The 23,190-nt window shown below is 35.7% G+C and overlaps 1 protein-coding gene, 3 long non-coding RNA genes and 1 pseudogene across 4 annotated transcripts; all 5 read right to left on the bottom strand.

Annotated features, from left to right (window-relative positions):
- Window positions 1–4,163: 4,163 nt before the first annotated feature.
- LOC142635590 (ubiquitin carboxyl-terminal hydrolase 6-like) lies at window positions 4,164–5,273 on the bottom strand (annotated as a pseudogene).
- A 114-nt stretch (window positions 5,274–5,387) lies between these two features.
- On the bottom strand, window positions 5,388–5,841 carry LOC142633237 (uncharacterized). The gene is made up of 3 exons (XR_012843849.1): window positions 5,678–5,841; window positions 5,542–5,599; window positions 5,388–5,449 (listed from the first exon to the last, which is right to left on the bottom strand). It is a non-coding gene; the product is annotated as an uncharacterized LOC142633237 (long non-coding RNA).
- Window positions 5,842–6,930: 1,089 nt separating this feature from the next.
- LOC142635591 (purple acid phosphatase 23-like) lies at window positions 6,931–9,189 on the bottom strand. Its single transcript, XM_075809731.1, has 5 exons — window positions 9,180–9,189; window positions 8,207–8,401; window positions 8,036–8,100; window positions 7,271–7,552; window positions 6,931–7,023 (listed from the first exon to the last, which is right to left on the bottom strand). Exons 1-5 carry the CDS (start codon window positions 9,187–9,189, stop codon window positions 6,931–6,933), a joined length of 645 nt encoding a protein of 214 aa, XP_075665846.1.
- A 922-nt stretch (window positions 9,190–10,111) lies between these two features.
- Window positions 10,112–10,598, bottom strand: LOC142635944 (uncharacterized). Its single transcript, XR_012844217.1, has 3 exons — window positions 10,476–10,598; window positions 10,265–10,377; window positions 10,112–10,141 (listed from the first exon to the last, which is right to left on the bottom strand). It is a non-coding gene; the product is annotated as an uncharacterized LOC142635944 (long non-coding RNA).
- Window positions 10,599–11,568: 970 nt separating this feature from the next.
- On the bottom strand, window positions 11,569–12,279 carry LOC142634116 (uncharacterized). The gene is made up of 3 exons (XR_012844045.1): window positions 12,171–12,279; window positions 11,984–12,074; window positions 11,569–11,824 (listed from the first exon to the last, which is right to left on the bottom strand). It is a non-coding gene; the product is annotated as an uncharacterized LOC142634116 (long non-coding RNA).
- Window positions 12,280–23,190: the final 10,911 nt, after the last annotated feature.

The raw sequence follows: 23,190 nt of genomic DNA on the forward strand, positions 1-23,190 counted from the left end.
GCCTCTCTGCCTGAAACAGAGCATGCTTCTACTGGGGAAAAAAATTTTCCCAGTGAAAATCGAGTTTTAGAGACTCGAGTTCTTTGGAAATCTCGATTCTTTAATGCTCGAGTTGTAGTGGAAAATAAAACCGGTCCATTTGGTCTGATTTGGTCTGATTTGGTCTAATTTGGTCCATTCAGTCCACTTTGTTCCATTTTGGTCAGTTTCGATCCATCTTTGTGTGCTTACATATATAATTGGAGACAACAAGTTTAGGTTGAGAGCCCTTATTCTAAATCTAAATTTATTAAAACAAATTCTCGAGTTTGGGGGTCAGCTGTCCACCATTGCTACACTGATATTCATAGTGCTACATGTGCTGCTCAATAGCTCGGCACTGTTGAACCCTATCTACTCATATCATTCACACTCACGTCAATACACAGATCTGCATCATTTTGCAATGCACTGTTTTCAAGAATGCAGAAGACCCCTGAAAAGTTTATGATGCATTTAACACAACTCGGTATTGTCTTGTCAAGTTCATGTCAGATGAAACACAAGCATGTTAAATACTCTTCACATGAATACTGTTCAGCTGAATAGTCATGGCAGTACACTGCAACTACTGCCCAGAATAAGAGAATCTCACTGTGACATTGGGAACATTTGAACAAAAATTTCGTATCGTGGTTTTCCAGCCTGTATTGACATGACAAGCCTAAATATGTTAAATTTTATTATTGAATACACAGTGGAATGAGGTTATAAATGTACCACAATTCTTTTCTTATTCCTACACCACTAACTTTGTAGGTTGAGTAAGCTATGAGTCGCAACGCCTCAACATCATCTCGTACATGTAGAAACAAGTTTCAATCTACTTCAACAAATGAATCATCACAAGTTCCAGCAGATCAACAACTACAAACATACACAGACCACTATGGAGGGAAATGGGTTGGAAAGAAGAGAGATTTTGTTAATATGCCAATATACACGTACGAGAGTCTTGGAAGCGTTGGCCACATCATGGTCGGCAAACCTACAAAACTAAGTACAGATACCACCGCAATGGAGTTCACCGTAGCAGAACCACCATGGTCAACCCTATACGAGAAGAGGTGTGAGTTGGAGGTGTATTGTCGATGGCACGGGTTACGAGTTCCTAAGGCACGCTCAGCCGAGTTACCTAGAGCTGAACCTGCCAACATACTTGCTTGTCTTGAACAAGAGAACAATCAAATGCAAAGGCGGCTAGACCGTTTTCATGCAGTCCAAAAAGCTAGGAAGCATCTAAAGGGGAAGGCGCAAGAGCGAGCCATGAAGTCTATTAATGAAATTACTGCGTTAGATGATGAAAGTGACATTTCAGACTTCTCAGATTCAAGCAATGATGACTTCCAAAAATTTCTACCTACGAACATTCAACGTTGTTGTTGATGTCTACACGTTTTGTGAACCTACAAAATGTGCTAGATCGTGAGGGCAAATGATCCTATTGTACGTGCACCTTTTGCAAATCTAAAGATGAATTGTTCATTACTTTTGGCTAAGTTTATATGAAATCACTTGCTCATTTTTTCCCTGCTGTTCGTTGTTGGTATGTTATGAAAAGGTGTACTTGTATTAGTGTTTGCAAGAATTATAAGTGCTTGGTGAAAATTATGGTCTAAACCGCACAACTGTGATGCATCAACACACAAGACGGCCAGCAAAACTTATATTAGATCAGCAACATTCATAGGCATTTTGCACAATCTGAGTACTGTAGTACTGCTCAATGGCTCGTAGGATTTTAATATCATCCCTTTTGACAAAGTTTATTGCAACACCCTGCAAATGTCAAATAGCCATTTTCAGAGACAATGAATTATGGAATTGTTGTCAAAAATGAATTATGTATCATCTTATGCTGTAATTGAAATTCTTAAAAGAGGTTTTAGTCTAACAATAAGATAAACAGCGGCGTATACTGGAACATACTGAATTTAATGTGTCCTGAAACTGAAATTGAAGCTTAACAGATAAGTACCCAGTCCAGCTGAGATGGTGGAAAACAAAAGACAATACCAAGAGAGAATTTACTTAGAGAGAGAGAGAGAGAGAGAGAGAGAGAGAGGAGAGTTAAAAGAGTAAGGTTAGGGATCACAAAACATAAACTTACAAAAATTAACAATTTGATGTGTGTAGTTTTCAGTGTTCTCCTTTTGATCATGTCACAAACTCTACCTGGAGTTCCAGACACCACCTGATGGCCTAATTCTAGCTTTCTGATATCATCACCCACACTCTTGCCTCCAATGCATGCATGTACTTTAATACTTATGAAATTACCCATTGCCAATATCACCTTCTCTGTCTGAGATGCCAATTCTCTTGTTGGTGACAAGATCAAGGCCTGAACCCTGTTTAATTTTAGACATTTAAAAAATAATAATAAACCAATATGATCATAAACCAGCTGTAACAGAAAAATGAAACCAAAACATAGAAGCATCCCAATAGCTCCTAGCTATAGAGGTAAGTCATCATGAAACACATGATAATGCTTAGAATGGTCCATTAAGTGATATTTTGTTTACCTCAAGAAGTCACATGTCCTGATCATTAATCGATTAAAATAGTAAAGATTGTTTTTTTCTTATTTCTGTGGGGGTAGCCTGGTTGCTACAGGGACTGAGGGAAGTGTGCAATTTACACGCAAGCTTCTTTGCATTACAGACCTCTTGTATTGAAATTATTTTCCTGAATTCAATCATAGAGACTCTTTCTCTCTCTTGGCTAAAGCAGAGGATGTCTTGATTGAACTTAAATATAGTCCACTAAAATACAACATAATCCAGAAATTATTGCACTCGCATTATAGGCAACAGATGGAATGGGACACTCTGGTCATGTAGGTAATCAATTGTGCAAATGGATCTGAACAAAACTTTTAAAAACCACCACTTTAGAGTTGTAGTTGCATCGATAATTTTCGAGTTCCAAGAACTTGAAATTGTATATGTCAAATTTCTCTTGTCGTTTGGCAGCGAATATATGAGATAACTTGCAATTATGAACAAATCCTAATATTAGGCAATGTGATTTCTTAATAAAAAAGAGGAAGAGAACAAAAAAATCAATTTGGTTTGGCTTGTTATTTCTGTCAAGTTTGCTAATCAAACATGATGGTTAAAATTTGCTTTTGAATTTTATTGCCTTGTCAATAGACCTTAAATTGTCAAAATTTTATTATTATTCAGACAAGTGATTAACTTCAAAAATTTTAACATCAATATACAACCATGGTCTCCCTTGAAAAAGTTATATGATTTCACCACTGAGCACAAGCTTTAGAAGAAAGACCATCTTGTTATTAATTTATTGGACAGTTCACAATAAGTTCTGGAATAGAAACTCTTAAGTATTAACATAAATTATTACACTTTAGAAGTTGGCATTGCCAGATTAGCTCCAGTGCCGCTTGGCAAATCCTTCCATTGCTGAGTGACTGTTTTGATTTGGGTGAAAAAATTAACACCAGCCTTGCCTGAAAATTAAATAATAAAAAAATCAATTAAATACAAGTAACCACTACAGTGAAAGAAAAAAAAATGTAGTTACAGATCAAAGGAAGGAAGATATTTTACCATAGAAATTGAGATCGCTCGCAAAAGATGCCTTACAACAAGGTAAATGAGAAGAACGGCAAAGGAACTGGGATAGGAACATTGATGCCAACTCGAGTCAAAACAAAAAAAGTTGAGAATTATGTATTCCACTTAAAGCACTGGAAGTGGAAAAACTATAGTTTAAGAAACCAATACAGCCCAACAAAGAATTTATCTAAACTAATGCTAATTCAACCCACATATCTCTCTTCTTTTTTTATTAGTAAGTTATACACACAGTATAGGTTACAAACTACCAAATAAGCTAACTACAGGGTAAATAAGATCCGCTCTTGTATGAAAAATGAGCAACTGAGATGGAAGCACGCTTCAGTTTTGATTTTGTTGTGGACGAGCTGGAAGTAAACTACAAAATGTGCCCAGTACATATACAAATCAGAATAGTAGATGACGGGAATTGTTTGTAACTACTTACATGATGAGGGAGGCAAGCTAAAAGATTTACAATTAACATAAATTAGAACCCCCCCCCCCCCTCCTTGGACTTACTGCCTATTTTCATTCTCAGTTTCCTCTGGAGTATTGTTCTTCTCTTGAATGTTTCAGCAACATCTGGATACTTTCCCTTGATGAAGCTATCCAAGCATTTGCGGTAGGAAAAGTCTTCTTTACGACCATCAGTTGAGGCAACGTAGGGCAATCTAGATAAGTTCCTAACCTACTGGCTCCTGTCTCCTGCCACTAAATTTAAAAACCATATACAGCTATGATGATCCCCACATAGCTAGCGGTTCCTAACAGCCTATGTTCACTTTTTCTATGTTCTATATCCTTAATACTCTTTCTATTGTAGATTTCATCGATTGTAGTTCACATTTTTTGTAATTCTTTAGGTTATCTAGTGTAGACATCCCAACATCCTATGCACATGAGGTAGTAAGTACATGGAAGTACTAAATAGTCAAGTCTAGAAAATCGACCACTTTCTTGCTTGACCCAAGCAACATAATGTCCCGAATCAGCACTCCTACCCTTGTGGGTCAACACACAACCAAATCATAAATTCCAGTCATTTGTGTTCCGCTATCGGATGGAACACCTGCATTTTAGTATTAGTCAAACAGTGAAAAGGAGGGACCACATGCACTGGACTTCCAAAAACTCACATGAAATCTACAGTAGACTCCCTAATTTCAGCTAACATGGACATTTTAGGTTGATACCTTCTTCAGATGTAGCTATAGATGGTTCACCACTTCTATTTGATGATCCCTGTGTGCCAAGAAGAGACATGAGATAATTTTGTAATGAGAAAGAGATACATGTTTGGGTGTTTGTATGGATAGGTTGTGTACCTCTGCATCAGACATCTTGACATCATTGTCTTCTGCCTAGAGCTCTTTTCGCTAGCTTTCAAACCAAGCTTTTTACCTTCCTCGTCCCTTAGGATCTAAATTATAAAAAATATACATGAAAATGTCCAACACAACCAAGCAATCAAATATTTTTGAAATGGAGATGTAACTTTAAAGTTCATCAAAGCCAAGGGCAAGCAAAAACCTTGCGAGGAGCTTCCAATTTTTTGCGGAGATCATCCGAACACAGATCATAAATATCCAACTCCAAAGGATAATCCACTTTCTGAAACAGCAGTGAACAAATTTTAAGAAACATGAACACTGTAAAACTTCTCACCAAGATAAAGAGTGGTGAATGCTAATGAAAGAAGGCAAGACACAGGATGCACTATACAAATATTACAAAAAAAATCCAAGCAATTTTCGTATGGTTTTGCATCAATTACCTCTTAAAAAAGGGCAAAAGAGCATGAGCCTAACGACCCCATTAAGCTTCGAAAAAGGAAAAAAAAATCATCATTCTAATATAGATTTAAAAAAGAAGAAGAATAGACCTGGGATTATAGGCAAAAAGAAGGGATTACCTGAGTGGCAGAGAGAGAGAGAGAGAGCCCTTATGAGTAATGAGTAGAGAGAGAATATCTGAGAGAACAAAATTTGAAATTAGAAACGTTTTGTTATTAACACAAAATTTTTCCATGAGAGAGCGAGAGAGCTTACTAATAGAGAGTGGTGGTGAAAACATGCCTCAGAGAGTGATGGAGAGGGAGGGAGAGAGCTTGGAGCCTGCGCGATAGAGGGCTGCAAGTGAGAGAGATATAATGAGCTCCATGCATTTACTGACTACATTATTTAGCAATGGCATTTGTCACTATAAGTCCCCCCCCCCCCCCCCCATCAGAAATTTATGGCAAGAAATGCACAAGCCCTTTAGGCAAAATCTTTTAGTGACACTTTTTGCTGGTGGCTGACAAATTCATTGTGGAAGTATCCCTTTCCCAGTGAAGGGTGCTTGGCTGCTAGGTACAAAAAAAAAAAAAAAGAATTAAGAATGCATTATTCGCCGGCCTTCTTTAACTGCCAGGGAACTTTGCCGCCAGCAAAAGGTTACCATCAATGGCCAAAATGAGGCCATTCATCAAAAACAACTTAAATGAATAGAAAAATGATAAAAGATATTTCAGCATACTTCTTTTTTTTGGCCCCCGATAAACAATTATGCTTTCGTATCTATTGTTTTATGTTGCACTCTATAATGACCTACACATTTATTGTGTGAACAGAATTTTTACTTCGCTTGATGAAAAGAGAAAAAATTTAACAGTTTGATAAAGTTTAAAGTTGAACGAAGAAATCACTTTTAAAGTTTTAGAGCACAATTCGTCGTCGCACGATGTATATTTGATCACCGTGGCTATCTTCATTATATACATCTTGATTCCTATGCCAAGTCCATAAAGCATATGTAGAATTCATAACCTGCATTAAGAAATAGAAAGGCAATTAATGAGGGGAGTAGGAACTAAGAACGGTAAGTATATGAAGGCAGATGTCATAAAAGATCATAATGGAAATGTAAACCAACATGCTCTTCATTTTTTTGAGCATTTTCTGTTTTTAATTAGATAAAAAATCTGTAAACTTTTCATTTGAGCCACTGCAGACTGGATGATGTGCTTAGAATTATCAAAGGTTTGCATGCACAACATACATGTTCCAAACACCCCTCTTTTTTATTATAAGAATACATTTTCCAAACGTAAAAAACAAAAGTTGAACCTCATAATCACTCGTGGTCAAGAAAGCAGCCCCATTTAGTTGATTTATAAAAGAGAAGATCCTTAACATAAGTTACCCATCCAAGGCGAGCTTAGACTTTAGGCTTACTACCATTCATGATAAACATATTGCTATTTATTGACTGAACCAATGAGTACTCATGTTACTGGGGATCATTTAAAAGAAGGGCTAGGTCAATGAAGTGTGAGGTGTACATCTAGAGTCTTGAGAACCCCATATTTTACAATAAACTTAAATGGGGCCATGTAGAGAATGGTAGTAGGAAACTGATACACAAAAACTGTATAAACAGAAGGAACAAATTGATTTCCACTGGAGCTCAAATAACATTTTTGAGTTAGAAAATTCAACTCTACATTAAGGGCAAATAAGTAACTAAATTTTATAGATGTCCCCAGTATAATCCCAAGTAGCACTAGGATTAGGCAGTAGGGATAAAAATTTGGGTATGAGTTGTCAAACCTAGGAGAGGAATACCGGAAAAGTACATAATGTGACAGGCTAGGATTGTACCTCAAGTATTCCATGCCCAAAGCTGCTTTCTCTATATGCACTCCAGTCTGGTTGCTTGTTCCAACAAAACTGCCCTTTAGCAGGACCAGAAGAAAAATTCAAATGACATACCCCTCCAAATTCAGGTGTGTTATCTCCAGCTGAAGGACACTTTCCAGGGTCATCAGCAAAATCAACATCAACTTGCTCAATATTGCCACCATCTCCAACTATTATATAGACAGGCCCACATGGATCCAATGTATAGTTATAAACTCTATTCATTCGCTCATAAGCATGCACCTGCAAAGCAGAAAATATGTTGCACTTCATTCAATATAGAAGAAAATTTCTTTTTTGAAATATTTAAGGTATTTTCCAGTTCTCCTTATATCTATCCACTCAATCATATCATAAATACAGGACAGACCACCACATGTCTACTGATTTATGCAAATGGCCATTGATGCTCCATTTTGAGTGATAATTGTTATAAATAACAAAACAGAAGTAAACTAAGCAATACTTTGGAAGGCGGAAAAGGACAATTATTTAACATCAAATTCTTTACCTCTGATAAATAAGCACCTAAAAATGTTAAATGATTACAATCACATGCTCTCTAATCAATGAGTGTAGGATAGGATAAAGTTTGACTTACATGTCCAGAAAAAATAATATCAACACCATATTGATACAAAATTGCTTCCATTTCCTGCCTCATGCATTCAAATTCCTGATAGTGTGAAGAATAGCGTTATACCATGGTGGATGCCATGCAGCTACCAGCCAAGGGGTTACAGTGCGGTCCACTAGATCTAAATCTTTCTTTAGCCAAGCATATTGAGCACCTGAAAGAAGATTAATTGAAAAACTCCAGTCACACAAAACAATCTAAAAAATAACATACTGGGTGGTTTTGGTTTATATATTTATAGAAGTGACAGTATCAGTTACCAGTACTGTTATAGTCAACATATGCCCCCAACATGATAAAATGTACTCCTCCAGCATTAAAAGAGTAGTATAAGTTACTCTTAGATCCACTCTCTGCTGAAGGAACTGCAAATCTCGTCAAATATGATTTGAATGTGATCCCAGAAACTTGGGGCTCAATCTCGTCAAATATGATTTGAAAACACGTATAATAATCTGAAAGTCAACCCAAATTTGTTAGCTTTCTAATTTAAAGCATGCGGGATTGGTTGTCAAATCATTCATACCACACAAATAATTCACACCGTACTGATATTGGAAAAGTGTAGAAGGTAATAATGGTTTATGGTGCATAAGGAGACACATTAAAAATATTTATTGAGATCTAGCATATAAGAAAATAGTTCAGTTTAGAGGCAATAAAGTCAAGAGTACTTGAGGGAACTTACTCAAGCTGGTAGTTATCTCTTGTTACAAGGGTTATAAGGCTATAAATAAACTCCAATGGAACTAGAGAGTGACATAAAATATGAAGACTTTATTGGTGAGAGTAAGATTTAGGTAAAAAGAAAATGATGGATCAGAGAAATCTCACCATTTATTCAAAGCTTAAGATTTTGGGAACACTTGTTATCATGGTGTAGAGCATAAAAGGAAAATCTAATTGTATTTTCAAAGAACCTGGCAAAAGGATTTGGAAATAGGACTCTAATGATAAATTTTCAATCGATCATATTCAAGCTTTAATGCAGGAGATAAGGAAAAATAAAATGTTAATTAGAGAAATCTAGCCATTCATTTACAGCTTAAGCTTTTGGGAATGTATTATCATGGTGTAGAGCATATAAGGAAGATATCATTGCCTTTTTAAAGAACCTGACAAAAGGATTTGGACATAGGACTCTAAAAATAGATTTTCAATTGATCATGTTGATATTCTGATGCAGGATGTCTTAGTTTTCCTTATAGGGGAGAAGTGACTTCCCTCAAGTACAAGCCTCCATTTTAATGACCTCAATGAACAAAATTCTGACAAAAACATCATTTAAACCACCACATTATAAAGGATAGCATACAAAATTGAAATCAGCCATCCAACAAATGCAAATTGGTTGCAGTCTCCATTTTAGTTTCCTCGTTGCATTCTTGTTTCCTGATTTTACTTCCTCCATCAAGATTTTTTTTCCCTTTAGTGCAAAAATTATTAATAGGATTGATAGAACAACATACATCAGACTCCAAAAAAAAAATTTCACAGATTCTTAAATCTTTTTTTTTATATACAACTCCAAAAGTTTTGGAGTCTTTTGGAGATTAGACTCCAAAACTTTATTACAACACTTAAGACCAAAACGTTTTATGCCATTTATACAGTTCACATAAGTTCTATTTTATTTATATTTTGGAGTAATTGGAATGGTCCTTGAAGTTCTACCCTTTTCTTTTATTACAATACTAAAATTCAGAGAAAAAAATATTGGTCTTTTACAGATGCATGCCCCAACTCTTTTCATAGACAGGATATCTTTATTTAAAAATTAAAAAATGTTTTTAAATATTTTATTCTAAAGAAGTAATTGGCCAGCAAAAACTGCAGGGAACTTATTATCATACATTTACCAATCAGTCATATTGTCAAGGCTACATAAAAATTTGCCATTTTCAACGCAGGAACAAGCAGTGACAAATTAGTTCAGCGCAGTATATTTTATTCCATATTGTCTGTAGTTACTACTTACTCATTTATAATTTAACTAATTCTTGCCCATATATTTACTGAGAAACCAGCCAATGACCACTAAACACACATCATGATCATGATTTCCTATACCATAAAGAGGACATTATTATTTTATAATAAATTTAAACCAATGAAAGGGGCTCAAAATCTTACCAAGAAGGTGTTCAAATTAAAAATTAGGCAGTCTCCATCAGCTGTGCTAAGGGTTCAAGAGCCTGTCCACCAATTGCAGGAAAAAGAAAGCATTAAAACTTCATGGTTTACATCACGAGACTTTAATTGACCAGTAGGAGTTCCTGCCAATTTACTGCATTTACATCCCGAGACTTAGACATTACCTCTGTAACAAACCTCTTTTTCAAGGTTCACCAATTTTGCGTTTTTTAACCCTCGTGTAATGTTTGGGCGGGGGAGGAGGCTGCGGGGCATCATCCTTAGGCTCATCATCGTGCTGCAAAGACATTAGATGCATACAATCAATATTTGGTGAAATGATAAGGTGTGTGAACTGCAAAATAGGCCTATACATTGTAATTAATGGTATCGTACCATAGAGCTGCCTTTGTGTCCTATTTTGTGTCCACCTGTCCCACAAGTGGGAGCTCTTCTAGCACGTTGCAGTCGACCTCGTGGGGGTGAGGGCTGATGAAGGGGATGCTCGTCCGGTACATCAGTATCTGGCTGAAGAGTGTCAATCCCAACTGGAGGTCCTAGAGGGTCAGATGAGGATGACGTAGGTGGGTAATGATGCTCTATGTACAGGCCAGGAGTGGGGATCATTGACATGGGTTCAGTACGGGGTGGGTCTATGGGCAAAGTGGGTGCACTGGAGCTGGTGGATGGGTTTGAGGGTGATCCGGGGTGCATAGGGGTCAACTGAGAATGAATACCGAGATCGAAACTGGGCTGTGAAGGTGGGGTGGGTGAAGGGACCTTGGGCTGAGGAGATGCATCTACCATGGGTGGAGGGACCTCAGGCTGGAGAGATGCGTGCGGGATGGGTGCAGGTATCTCAGGACTACTTACAACCCGAGCAGTTGTTGCACACTGACCACGGCCCCTAGCTGCACTTGTCCTTCGGCTTGCTGTAGCAGGCCGACCATGGCCCCTAGTTGCGCTTGTGCTTGGGCTTGCTGTAGCAGGCCCACCACGGCCCCTAGCTGCAGTAGCACGGGTCGGTGTACGTACAGGTGCTGCGCTTGTGCTTGGGGTTGCAATATCTGCTGATTCAGTTTCATGCCCATTGTTTGCCTCTCCATTTGGTGCAGGACCACCACCAAGCCCAGCCAGATCATTTAGGACACGTCGGACATGGTTGTGGGCTCGGCTGCCTACAGGAAGCATCTCCAACAGCGCTAAATGGCTTTCAATCTGAAACCGAGAAAGAACCAGTACAATTAGATTTGAGACATTTACGTATCAATTGTAGAATGGATAATATAGTACTTATTAATCTACCTAAACACTCAACTAAGATATATCTAATTAGAACACATTACCGATATATCTAATTTTGCGCTGTTGCGGTCGACATACTTTCGAGTGACTGGACGGTACCAGCGGTAATAGTCATGATCGCGAGGCATCTCACTAGTCTGAGGAGGTGCATGGAAAAGTCGTTGTCGTCTCTCATCCCATGTAAGGATATACGGTCCATGCTCCTCCCTCCAATTCTTCTCCACCTTCCCACGCAAGTCTATTCTATGCAGTCTTTCATCGTACACAACATGGTCGGGTCGCTCTTGCGCCAACCCAAACTGACGAAGGACACGATCTGGGTGGTGTATCTCTACTATGCAAAAACACACAAGTGGCACCCTTGCCGTCCACGTATCCCTCCCTGCAACGCAAAAGTCAGGAAGGTGGCCGAAGTCTGCCTCGTATGGCTGCCACACAATCTACAATAGAAACAAAAAACAATTATCATAACATCAAGTTTATTAAAACAAGGGAGAATACATAGATAAAGGGAAAAACAAAAATTAAAACAAAAGGATGAAACAATCATATTCTTAAGGAAAATTAACATAACCAAACAAAATTTTTGTTTGCCATACTTGGTCCGGCTGAATTCTAACTAATTGCTCGCGATAGTGGATCAAGGCCATGCCGGATGGCCTACTCTTCGAGCTTGGCACCCGCACCCACCTACAGTTAGAAGCGAATAACATAAGATAAGATAATACCCATGTTATAGTTACTAAGAAGAGTACATTGCACACACAATATTAGAAAAATACTTACTTAAATGCAAGTGGAGCATATGGCCATGGGCCATAATCACATCCAGGTGGGGGCTCTATCCTCGGGCACAAGAATGGCAACCTTGCCCATGCCCAATACTGGACCAATGTGCACACCCCACCAATCTGCGATGCCCCTTTCTCGCTTGCCCGACACAACTCTCTGTACAACCAGGCCAAGCAACCACTACCCCAACTATACTGTAGCGGATCACAAAGGTCACGCAGGAACGCCAAGAACATCAAATGCACCCTATCTCCCGACTTGTCCATGAAAAGCTTATCCCCTAGCAGCGCTAAAATATAGCACCGAGCATACTGGTGTATCTGCATCTCCGTTGCGTCATGAGGCAGTGGCACTGCAATGGCGTGAACAAGGCGGCTGATGAGAATTCTTTGCCCCACCAAAGTTTTGTTGTCATTCGCCGGAGTAAAACCAAGCAACTCCATGCACAGATCTCGCCAATCCCCATCCACCACAGCAGTCGGCCCAACCAAGACCTCACTGTCTATAGGAAGTCCGAAAATGACCTCCACATCTTGTAGGGTGATTGACATCTCACCATGTGGAAGATGGAACGTATGCGGCTCCGGCCGCCATCGCTCAACTAGGGCCAAAATTAGGCAATGATCTATCTCTCTGGAAGGGGCCCTAAACAATCCTTCCAGCCTTAGCAACTTGATAATGTCAATCACCCGATTATCTTCCATTTGAATGCTTGCCATCTCCTTAGTGCGACCACGGCACGTAAGTGGGCCCGGGTCCTGCAAAATCCATAAAAATTATAGCGGTTATTACAACTACAAATTGTGTTTTGAAAGAACTTGCTAACTAAAAGTCAAAAACAACGTAAAAATTAAAGCGATTGTTAGAACTAGATATTTCACCTCGCCATTCCAAATGTCCTCTGATCGATGATATCGTTGTCGCGTCAACAATGACTCGTCAAGTGGACCAGGGTGCAAGACCTGTGGCTTGTCATCAATCCGAGGCTCCATATTGCAAACATTCAGATACTCAACTGTGAGATCATTAATAGTGTGGGGGCAAAGGAATGCTATTCTACATGCAAGGAAATGTGACTAAACATGAGATAGATCCCCATTCAAAATAAGACTATATATTGCAACATCTCAAAATGGAATACAGAAAAAAACTAGTTGGGACAAAGGGAGGAATGATTTAAATGGGAATGCTAAAACAAGAGTTTTTGGATACTTATAATTGAAATGTGTTTTGATGTTATGATGCCCTTGAAACTCAAACTCTGTTTTATGACACCAAAGCACCCATCTGTATACCGGAAAACCAAGCTCAACATGATGAACTGAATAGATTAAGGTGATTGTCAAATTGTTAAGGTAAAGTTTGAATCCAAAGAGATTTGTTTAATCTTCTGAAGACAGCAGTGTGACAGTCTAACAGATGTTGTCTGTTAAACTTAAAGAGTAGTTAGAATTATCTTGCCTAGTATACTAAGAAATTTTCATAATATGGGAGACTCAAAAATACCAAAGATTCACCACTATAGTTTCCATTTCAGTTTGAAAATTCTAATTTGAATAGGATTTTTGCTGATATAATTAAAGCCTTTGTAGTTGATTTTGACATGATGGGTTGCAAAAAAGAATGGAAAATCAGTTAAATTTTTTTGGGTAACAGTAATTTTATTAATTAAAAATTAACTAAGAATTCATGGTGAAAAAAATTATGTACCTTATTCATAGTATAGAAAAGAAGTTTTCAAATATGAAAGTGAAGTGTAAGTATGTAGTCCAAATTTTGTAGGGGGGAAAAAAAAAAAACTTACGGACATGTTATTTTATTAGGCTAAATTAAGTAACCTAATAATTTAGTGATAAAAACAAGTGTAACAACTTGTTAGATTCAAATAAAAGTATAAAAAAATTCAAAAAATAACATTTTAAAGCATATGTTTTTTACAATACAATAAGCACACTATATTTTATGATTCATAAACTCTTCCTATATGAAAATATTTACACACAATACATTACGGCCACTGATGTCTTGTATAACCATTGTTGATTCCATCTATTAGTGTACTTGGGAGTTTGATTTTTTGCATTCAAATGGGAATAGAGTGGCCAAGCTGATGGATTTACATGGTAGGTCTTGTTGTAATGTTATTGGTTAGAAGACATACCTCTTGGTTTCTGATGTTTTAGCATGATGTCCATTCCTTTTAAGTTAATGAATAAATTTTTCTAACATTTTTTCAAAAGAAAAGAAAAAAGGGGAAATAATGAAAGCTCTTCTGCTTTCTCTCTTTTCTCATTTTCTAGTTTAGAATGAACTCTATCAGCCTTCTCTCTCTCTTCTCGCCCATGTCTCGATCTCGCTCTAATGGTTATTGTCTCACTTGATCAAACTCCTCTAATGCTTGTTCTCTCACCCGATTGAACACCGGTGACATAAATTGGTGGTCATCAATGCTGCTGGAATTATAATTTCTTTGCTCTTTCTCTCTTGGTCAAGTATGGCAGCCTTTGACCCTTTCTCTTATCCATGAAGGCTTTTTTATTTTTATTTTTATTTTTTAAATTGCTTCGTCTTACTAACTGAACTCTGGGGGAACGACAGTGTGTTGGGGCTTTGGCCCCTTTCTCTAAGCAGGCTGCTTTCATTTGTTAAACATCATTGTTAAAAGTTAAAACTTCAAACATAGTTACATTTATTTTATCATTATTACTATGTTGTTGTTAATGTTATGTTATTAAATAATGTAGAAGAAGAGTTAGTTGCTTGTTTTCAATTATTGTTTTTAGTAGAGCACTTAATTGCATATTTTTAACTGTTACTTTTAGTTGAATTTTTTTGGATATGTTTTCAAACACCTTTGTGGTTACTCAGTTAGAATACGTAAAATAAACATAAATATGCCTAAAAATATGTAAAATATACCTACACATGCGCTCGCGCACACACACACACACTTATTAATCAATTTTGTGTCCCCACCATGTTGTGTCCTATTTTTTCAAGAATTGCTATGTCATCATGCCTCATGTTGCATCCGTGTTCATGTTTCTTAGGTTATGACTTATGAGTTCCAAGATTATCCATATTATATGCTTGCCAAAAAAATTTGAAGGATTTGAAGAAGGATGATGATTATATTGAATAAGCTGGCTTTTGGCGAGTAAGTGTTAAAAGAGTAGCGTGTTGGTTGAGATTCACGATCTAGATCTGAAGGAAGAGGGAGTGTGTTATTTCTTGAAAAGTGGTCAACTATAGAGGGCCTTAAAGCTAAGTTAGATATACTTGTTAACTTTGAGTTAATTTCATGGTTGTAGAAATCTAGTTAGTATGGATTAATGAGGGGAATAATAACACAATTTTTTGAGTCCAAATTCTCTCAAAAGAGCTAATTTTGTTATGGAATTTAGGGTTGAAGTTGTAATTTCTATGAGAAGACAGAAGTGAAGGATGAGATTTTTTTGTTTCTATTATAACCTTTACAAATGTATATGTTGATTGGAGATTGAGGATGGATGGTTTGCATTTTTTTATCTATTGATGAGGAGGATAAGGGAAGGTTAGAGAGAGCATTTGATATGGAAGAGTTGTTAGGGGCTCTAAGGTGTATGTGGTGATAGAACTCTAAGACCCTACGGTTTCACTATGCAATAATGTTAAAGTAGATATTATAATGTTCTTGGAAAAAATTATGACATATATATATATATATATATATATATATATATATATATATATATATATATATATATATATGAGAAGCACTTAATTGCTCCTTTACTCAATGATGTCTAGAGCTCAAAACATTAGTGATTTTGGTCAGTTGGTTTTGTTGGAAGTGTGTGAAAAGTGCTGGCCGAAGTATTAGACAATGGACTCAAAAGGCTGTTTCACAAAATGCATCTGTTGAGGGTACACAGATTTTAGATTCCATCTTTGTGGCTGACAAATATCTGGATGGTAAATCATAAGTCATACCCCATAAGTTATTCATCAGTTGGATATTAAAAAAGCTTTCGATCATGTTTATTGGGATTGTTTAACTTATTTGCTATGAAGGTTTGGTTTTGATGGAAAATGGAAGAAATGGTTTCTCTCTTGCATTTTTATGTGAGGTTTTCAATGTTAATTAATGGCTGCCTCTGGTTTCTTTAGTAGTTAGAGTCTTGAGGTCAGGTGATCCGCTTTCACTTTTATTAATCATTCTAATAATGAAAATAAAAAAGGTAATGAATGGGGTTATGGTGGGGGCCTTGTTATTTGGTTTCAGGATATGAGGAGTATGGTAGATTTGGAGAATTTTTTTTTTAATTTGTTTATTTTTTATAGTAAATAATTCATTAATAAAGCAGAGTGGTGCTACCAAAGTACACTGATGTATACAGGCAGCAAAGCAAACTAATAAACAAATGAAAGCGCAAGGTATCTGGGAACTCTAGAAAGTTTGCTATAGAAGACAAGAGGACATGTTGAAGTCCATTTGTATAAGGTCTTCAAAAATAGGTATTTCAATTTCAACATGTGTAACTCTTGCCCCTCAAAGCAACGTGCATTCCTTTCCCTCCAAAGACACCACATTAGATATAAAAGGAACAACTTCACAGATCCCCCCGTTACTCCCCTTGCCAAAATGCCCTGTCCAACATGATGACTTCTCCATCACAGAATAAGGCATTACCCAAGAGACACCAAACAAGAAGAAGACCATAGATCACAACTCCCAAGCTACCATACAATGTAAGAAGAGATTATTCACATTCTCTCCATGGCTTTTACACATAAAACACTAAACTACAATAACTACCCCTTGCTTCCTTAAATTATCTATTGTCAATGTCCTTCCTTAATGCTGCACACTACGAGAAGAAAGCCACCCCTCACGGTACTTAAGCTTTCAACTTCTCTGCAAAGGCAAAGCTATACCTCTTCCTCCAATATTTTATAGTAGCTCATCACTTGGAAGCCTTGTTTTCAATGAGATCCACTTTAATTTATCTACCTTCCCCATGTTGAAACTTTATTTCATATATATCTTCCAATAATTGTGCCATAGATTCTACTTCCCAATCATGCAACACTATGAATAGAAGATTCCAATAAAATTGATCATTTCTGAACTTTATATAGTCTGCCACTCTGGGCTTTGTATCTCTAGTGATTAGAAAAAGATTGGGATAGCTCTCCTTTAAAGTAGTCTGACCATTCCACAAATCATGCCAAAGATGAATTTTAGATCCATCACTAACATCATTTATGATAAAACGTTCAAAATTGTCCCATTCTCTATAATATGCTATCACAAACCCACTCAACAGGATTGCCTAACCTTGCCCGAACGCCAGTTCCCCAAGTGGTGCTATACTTTAAAATCCATTGCCCTCTTCCATATACATTTACTTTTAACACATACTGCCACAACCACTTTACCAACAATATACCCCAAAACTAACACCAAGTTGATTGAAAATACAATGCATGTAGTAACAAACCAACAAGAAAACAGAATATGCCAGCAACCCAAATCATACAACAAGTAACAAACCAAATTCGTCTAACTTAAATCTTACACTAACAAGAAAAACTAAAGCACTAACAACAGACATTATCAAACCCAAACACTTGGCAAAACCCAGATGGAATAATTATTTAAAAAGCTCAAAAACATACCTGCAAACTTCCGTTGAAGGATCGCCTGAAGCCGGTTGTGAGGAAAGAGGAGACCGTTTGAGGGTGAGGGTGATTTCCGTTGAACGCCGAGGGGTTGAGGGTGACTGCTTTGGGTGTTTGAGGGAGAGTGTTTGAATTTTTAGTGAGAGTGTTTCAGAGAGAGCGTTTGAGAGATTGAGAGAGTGTGAGTGTTTGAGTGAGGTTGAGAGAGTGTGATTGTTTCAGCGAGGGGTTTGAAAATGGGCGTGTAGATTTCGAGTCTTATAAACTCGATTTCTACGTGGCTACACGTGGAAAATTTGTCCACGTAATGGTATTGCCGACCACTGCAAATCGAGTTTTAAAAGCTCGATTTTTTCTTGGATCTCGAGTTTATAAAACTCGAGATGCTAGTTTCCTACATTCTTTTAAACAGTGACAACTAACGAAAATGTTAGATATCTAATGGTAAATGGCAACAAAATTCCAATATTTGTGGACCAGATGGGTTTGTTTTGATCTTTGACATGGAGTACCACGTTGTTCTATTTGAAACCCACACTACAGGTTGTTCTCTGCAGCTCTATAATACCAAATTCCAACATAGCAGCTTGTGGACACTCCGGGACTAAAGAAACCTCACCATCTCTGATGGGTTTGCTGATCAGGTTCTGACAGTCGTCGTGACGAATCTCTCTTAGGTACTGTTTGGATAGAATGCACATTTAATTTTCTTTCTGTTCTTTTTTTTTTTTTTTAATTAACGTTTTTTATAAAATTAATAAATAAAATATAAAAATAAAAGTTTACGGTAGAAATTAACGAGTCCGAATATTCTATTCCACTCTTCCTGCTCCTCTATATACTTTACAAATAAAAACATGCCACATGTCCATCTAATTTATTAAATGCTAAATTTATGCCTTCTATTATTTCAATTTCCTAAAATAAATAACCCATCATATTTAGGTAATTGAAATAATAAAAGGCATAAATTTAACATTTAATAAATTAGATGGACATGTGATATATTTTTATTTGTGGAGTATATAGTAGAACAGAAAGAGTGGAATAGAAGATTTGGACTCAAAATTAATAGCACATGAATAGAAGACATAATTAGAAAGGAATGAAACATAGATGATTGAAATGACAAAACTCTAACTTATAAGATTGAAATGAAAAATGATAAAACTTAGAGGGTGAGTTTTGTATTTTAGTCTTTAAAATATTTATACTACTAATAACATGATTTCATGTTTGAGTTTTATCATTTTGCATGCTAAAATATTCTTATACAAATTCTTAAACTATCTAAAATACTCCTATCTTTTAGTTAAATAATTTTAAAATTTAAAAAACAAACTAGTTAAAAGAGTAATTTAATATATATTTATATTTTTAAAAAGGTTCATAAGTTTTAGGATTTTTCCTTTCTCTTCTTTAGTATGAATTACCACCCTTTATTTTAAATTCAAACTTTTATTTTATTTTAAATTCAAAATTTCAAATTTTTATCAACTCTCACATAGAAAAAGATCCTAAAATTTAGTACATTATCTCTATCTCACTTTTAAACATTATTCTACATTAATTTATATATATATATATATTATTTTTTTTTCTTTTTTTAGACAGATGACTTCTCTTATTTGAATACCAATGCCTTTACATGAGAGTGGGGAAAAAATCAAGAGTTTTAGTTTCAAATAGTTTCTTCCATTCATATTAACTAATAACTCATGTACAAATAACTAATTAGAAAAAAAAAAAAAAAAAAAAAAAACCTCACTTAGAAAGATCTTAAAAATTATGACACTATCTTTATCTTACTTTTAAATATTATGACACTAAATTAATTAAAAATAAAAAATGAAAAAGAGCCTCATCACACATATAAAGCACATGTGATGAGACTAGTAACTTATATTATAATTGTGTTAAACGCAAAGCAATTTTTCTTTGTTTTTGTATTTTTTGTCTAAATTTTTTAAAATTACTTTTCTTGAAAGATATCAAATCATATTCATCTGTGTGCTTACTGAATTATATGTGTACTATTTGTTTTACGAACTATGCTTTAATATCATTAGTTAAAAAACATAAACATAAACTTTTGTTGTGAACATTTAAAGAAATAAAATAAATATTTTTTTAAAATTTTTACATATAAATGTTTGCTCTAGAGATATGCAAATTGTTTTAGGAATTAAGAAAAATGATGCAGCTATACTTTATTTATAATTCTCTTGTATTCTTCAATTGAAAACGAAGATTTTCATAAAGTGGGGAAAAAAGGGGAGACAAATAGTGTTTAATTGTAGATTACCCAGTTTAATGATGGCATGACAATAGGCCCAAGCCTAAGATAAAAAATATCATTAGGCCCAAAGCTGTTAATAAACCCTATCTATGATGAACCCCTAACCCTAAGGAACTCTCGTTTAGTGGTTTTCAAACCTTTTGTGAACTATGAAGGGAAGAAAAACAATCATTGACATAAAAATAGTTTTCATGATACATAATATATTATTATATTTCATAATATACTACAACTCTCTAGATTTTATGGAGAAACAAGAGAATATTTGAGAAGTTTTATAATAAAACTCCGTAAAGTGGATCTCTTTGTTTTTGTTTTTTTTTTTTTTTTGGAACATAAAAGGTTTTTTTTTTTTGGTAAGGATTGTGAGATTTGAATCCTAGATGCCTTTGATAAAAATACCACAAGGTGCTAGGTAGTTGAATGTTGGCTTAATAAATCATAAGTTCCTGAGCTGTCTTAGAGTATTTCTTTTAAGGCATGGTTAGGATTTACATTTTATAAGAGATTTATTAGTGGGTTCCAGTTAGCTCAATTGGTAAAGTTTCTGATAGTTGAATAAGAGATTTTGGGTTAAATTCCTGCTTATACCAAAAATTGATTGGTGTCTTGGTCTGATGATAAAGAACTATTATCAGAAATGCATGCCATAGGTTAAAACGCTCTAAAAAAAATAAAAATTAAGGGATTCATTAACTCATTTCCTTCATAATATAAAACAAAGAGAATAAGTAGATTTCAGTTAGCTCAATTGGTAAAATATTTTATCGTCAATACACACACACACACACACATACGCACATATGAGCTTTACCCACGCATAAAATTAATTGGTGTCTAAGTGTACGTTTGGGTGGGGCTGAAACGCCCAGCGTCTGCGCTTCAGCCATAAAGAATTTTTTTTTTTTTAGTGGACGCGCTATGGTCACTGTTCATTAGCCATGAACAGTGATTTTAGGCGTGAACAGTATTTTTCACACATTAAAAAATTATTTTGCTACAGTGTTTTTCAGATATTAAAAAATTATTTTGCTACAGTGTTTTTCAGTTTTTAGTTTTTAACTGTATCCAAACGGACCCTAATTGTCTTAGCTTGATGATAAAAAACATTTATTATGAAAATAATGGCACCATAGGTTTGAAATACTATCGTATTTTAAAATAAATAAATAAATAAGAAAAAAAGAGAGAATAAATTTGATGCCTAAATTCTAGGTACGTAGAAATTATGTCCATCTTTAATCACAAAATACTATGATTCTTATCATCTAGAGTTCTTAAGGTACCCAGCTACATAGAGTTTTTTTTAACCTTAAACTCTAATTTAAAAACTAGTAGTTAAGAGCATCCACATCAGTGGATGCAAAATTTTTGCAAATTTAATCATCTAAAACCTACTTTTTCTATTTTACACATCTACTTATCTAAAACACCCACATCAGTTTATCTATTATACACACTATTTTCTTTAAATAATCAATTTATATTATTTTTTTATTATTTCCACAACCTCCTGGTCAAACCCACTTTCCCACTTTTTCTTTTCAGATACTATTCTCTCTATCTCTCCTTCTCTCACACGGTGAGTTTCCTTTCTTTTTCTTCTTCTCTCATCTTTCTTCACCGGTCAAGTTTTCTTCTTTTGCCCATTTCTTCACCGGAAAACTCCATTAACAAACCCAAAAACTCTATTAACAAACTAAAAAACTTCACTTCAACACAAACCCATGTCAATCTAAGTCCATTTGGGTTGAATCTGGCGATGGCAGCAAGGCAGATGCGGCGGTGGCAGCAGCAAGGTAGATCCGACGGCAGATCTGATTGATTTCCGTTGGGTTTTTCATGTGGGTTTCTGTTGAATTTTTCTTATGGGTTTTCCGTTGGATTTAGTTTTTATTGATTTTGGTTTGGATTTGAAATGGGTTTTTCGGGGGGTTTGGGTTGCGGTGGTGATTGTTGGGTTGTGCTGAGTTAGTGGTTGGAAAATTGTCTTCTTCTTCTTTGCTGAGTTGCTGTGATCATTGGGACAGAGAGGGAATCCAAATGAGGTGGAGAGTCAGATCAGAGAAAAGAAGAGAGAGGGCTGGAGAGAGAAAAAAATAATAAAATATCAAATACACCAGTTACAGTAACCGTGTATATATACACGGTTACTGTAGCATTTGGACATTTATGCACAATTATACAACATTTTACACCCACTGATGTGGGTGATTTTTGGGCCAAAATGTGTAAAATGGAGGGATTTTTGTATTTTAGAAGATTATACATCCACTGATGTGGATGCTCTAAAATTACACATTGTCATTAATTCTTGGACAAAACTTAAAAATAGTTTTACATGCACAAACTATTTTACAACATTTTTATAAATTGTTGGTATAAGCGTGCAGCAAATTATTATTGGTTCTCTGCTGAGCCTACTACTGACATTACATTTTTACGTACTAATAAGTACCCATCATATCAATAGTTTGTAAAAAAATTTATAAAACAGTTTGTGATTTTAGCATTTTTCTAAAAATAAATACCACATCGGCTATTAAAATGGACATGTCACATTTTGAATTTATTTTTAGCTTGAAAAAAAATAAAACCCCAATCTTAAAAAAAAAAAAAAAAAAATCTTACTGCCGTGCCAACACTAACGAGTAACGACACACCAAACTTGTCTCCGAGACCTAGAGCGGTGAAGGTGAAAGAGCTTCATTTTCAGATCTACCCGAACCCATTTCCTCGTGCCAACTATTTTTAGACATGGGTTATAGAATTGAAGTGCGGACCTTTTGTTACAGTGGATATAATTCTACGCAAGACGAATTGTCTAGGAAATTTCTTACTTTCTTAATCCTCTCGCAGTGAAAGCAATCTCTCCATTTTATAAGTATGGACTCCACTCACCCTAGAATGCATCATTAAATCCACGACTCAACAAATAAAATGATATAATAATGAATTCAATTAACAGCAGGAGAAAAACAATTTGCACAGAGCCACAAAGGTATATTAATTTATACTACTACCATTTTAGGGGTTTCTCCCGTTTGGAAT

This window comes from Castanea sativa, chromosome 5, assembly GCF_040712315.1.
Source record: "Castanea sativa cultivar Marrone di Chiusa Pesio chromosome 5, ASM4071231v1".
Taxonomy (NCBI): Eukaryota; Viridiplantae; Streptophyta; class Magnoliopsida; order Fagales; family Fagaceae; genus Castanea; species Castanea sativa.

Bases quoted from the DNA above. Each gene is read 5' to 3' on its own strand.
- LOC142635591 (XM_075809731.1), bottom strand. The intron at 8,101-8,206 runs GTAACTGATACT...ATCTTCTTTCAG, and splicing joins TGTTGACTATAACAGTACTG to GTGCTCAATATGCTTGGCTA. The intron at 7,024-7,270 runs GTACAATCCTAG...TTTGTGTATCAG, and splicing joins TTGGGCATGGAATACTTGAG to TTTCCTACTACCATTCTCTA.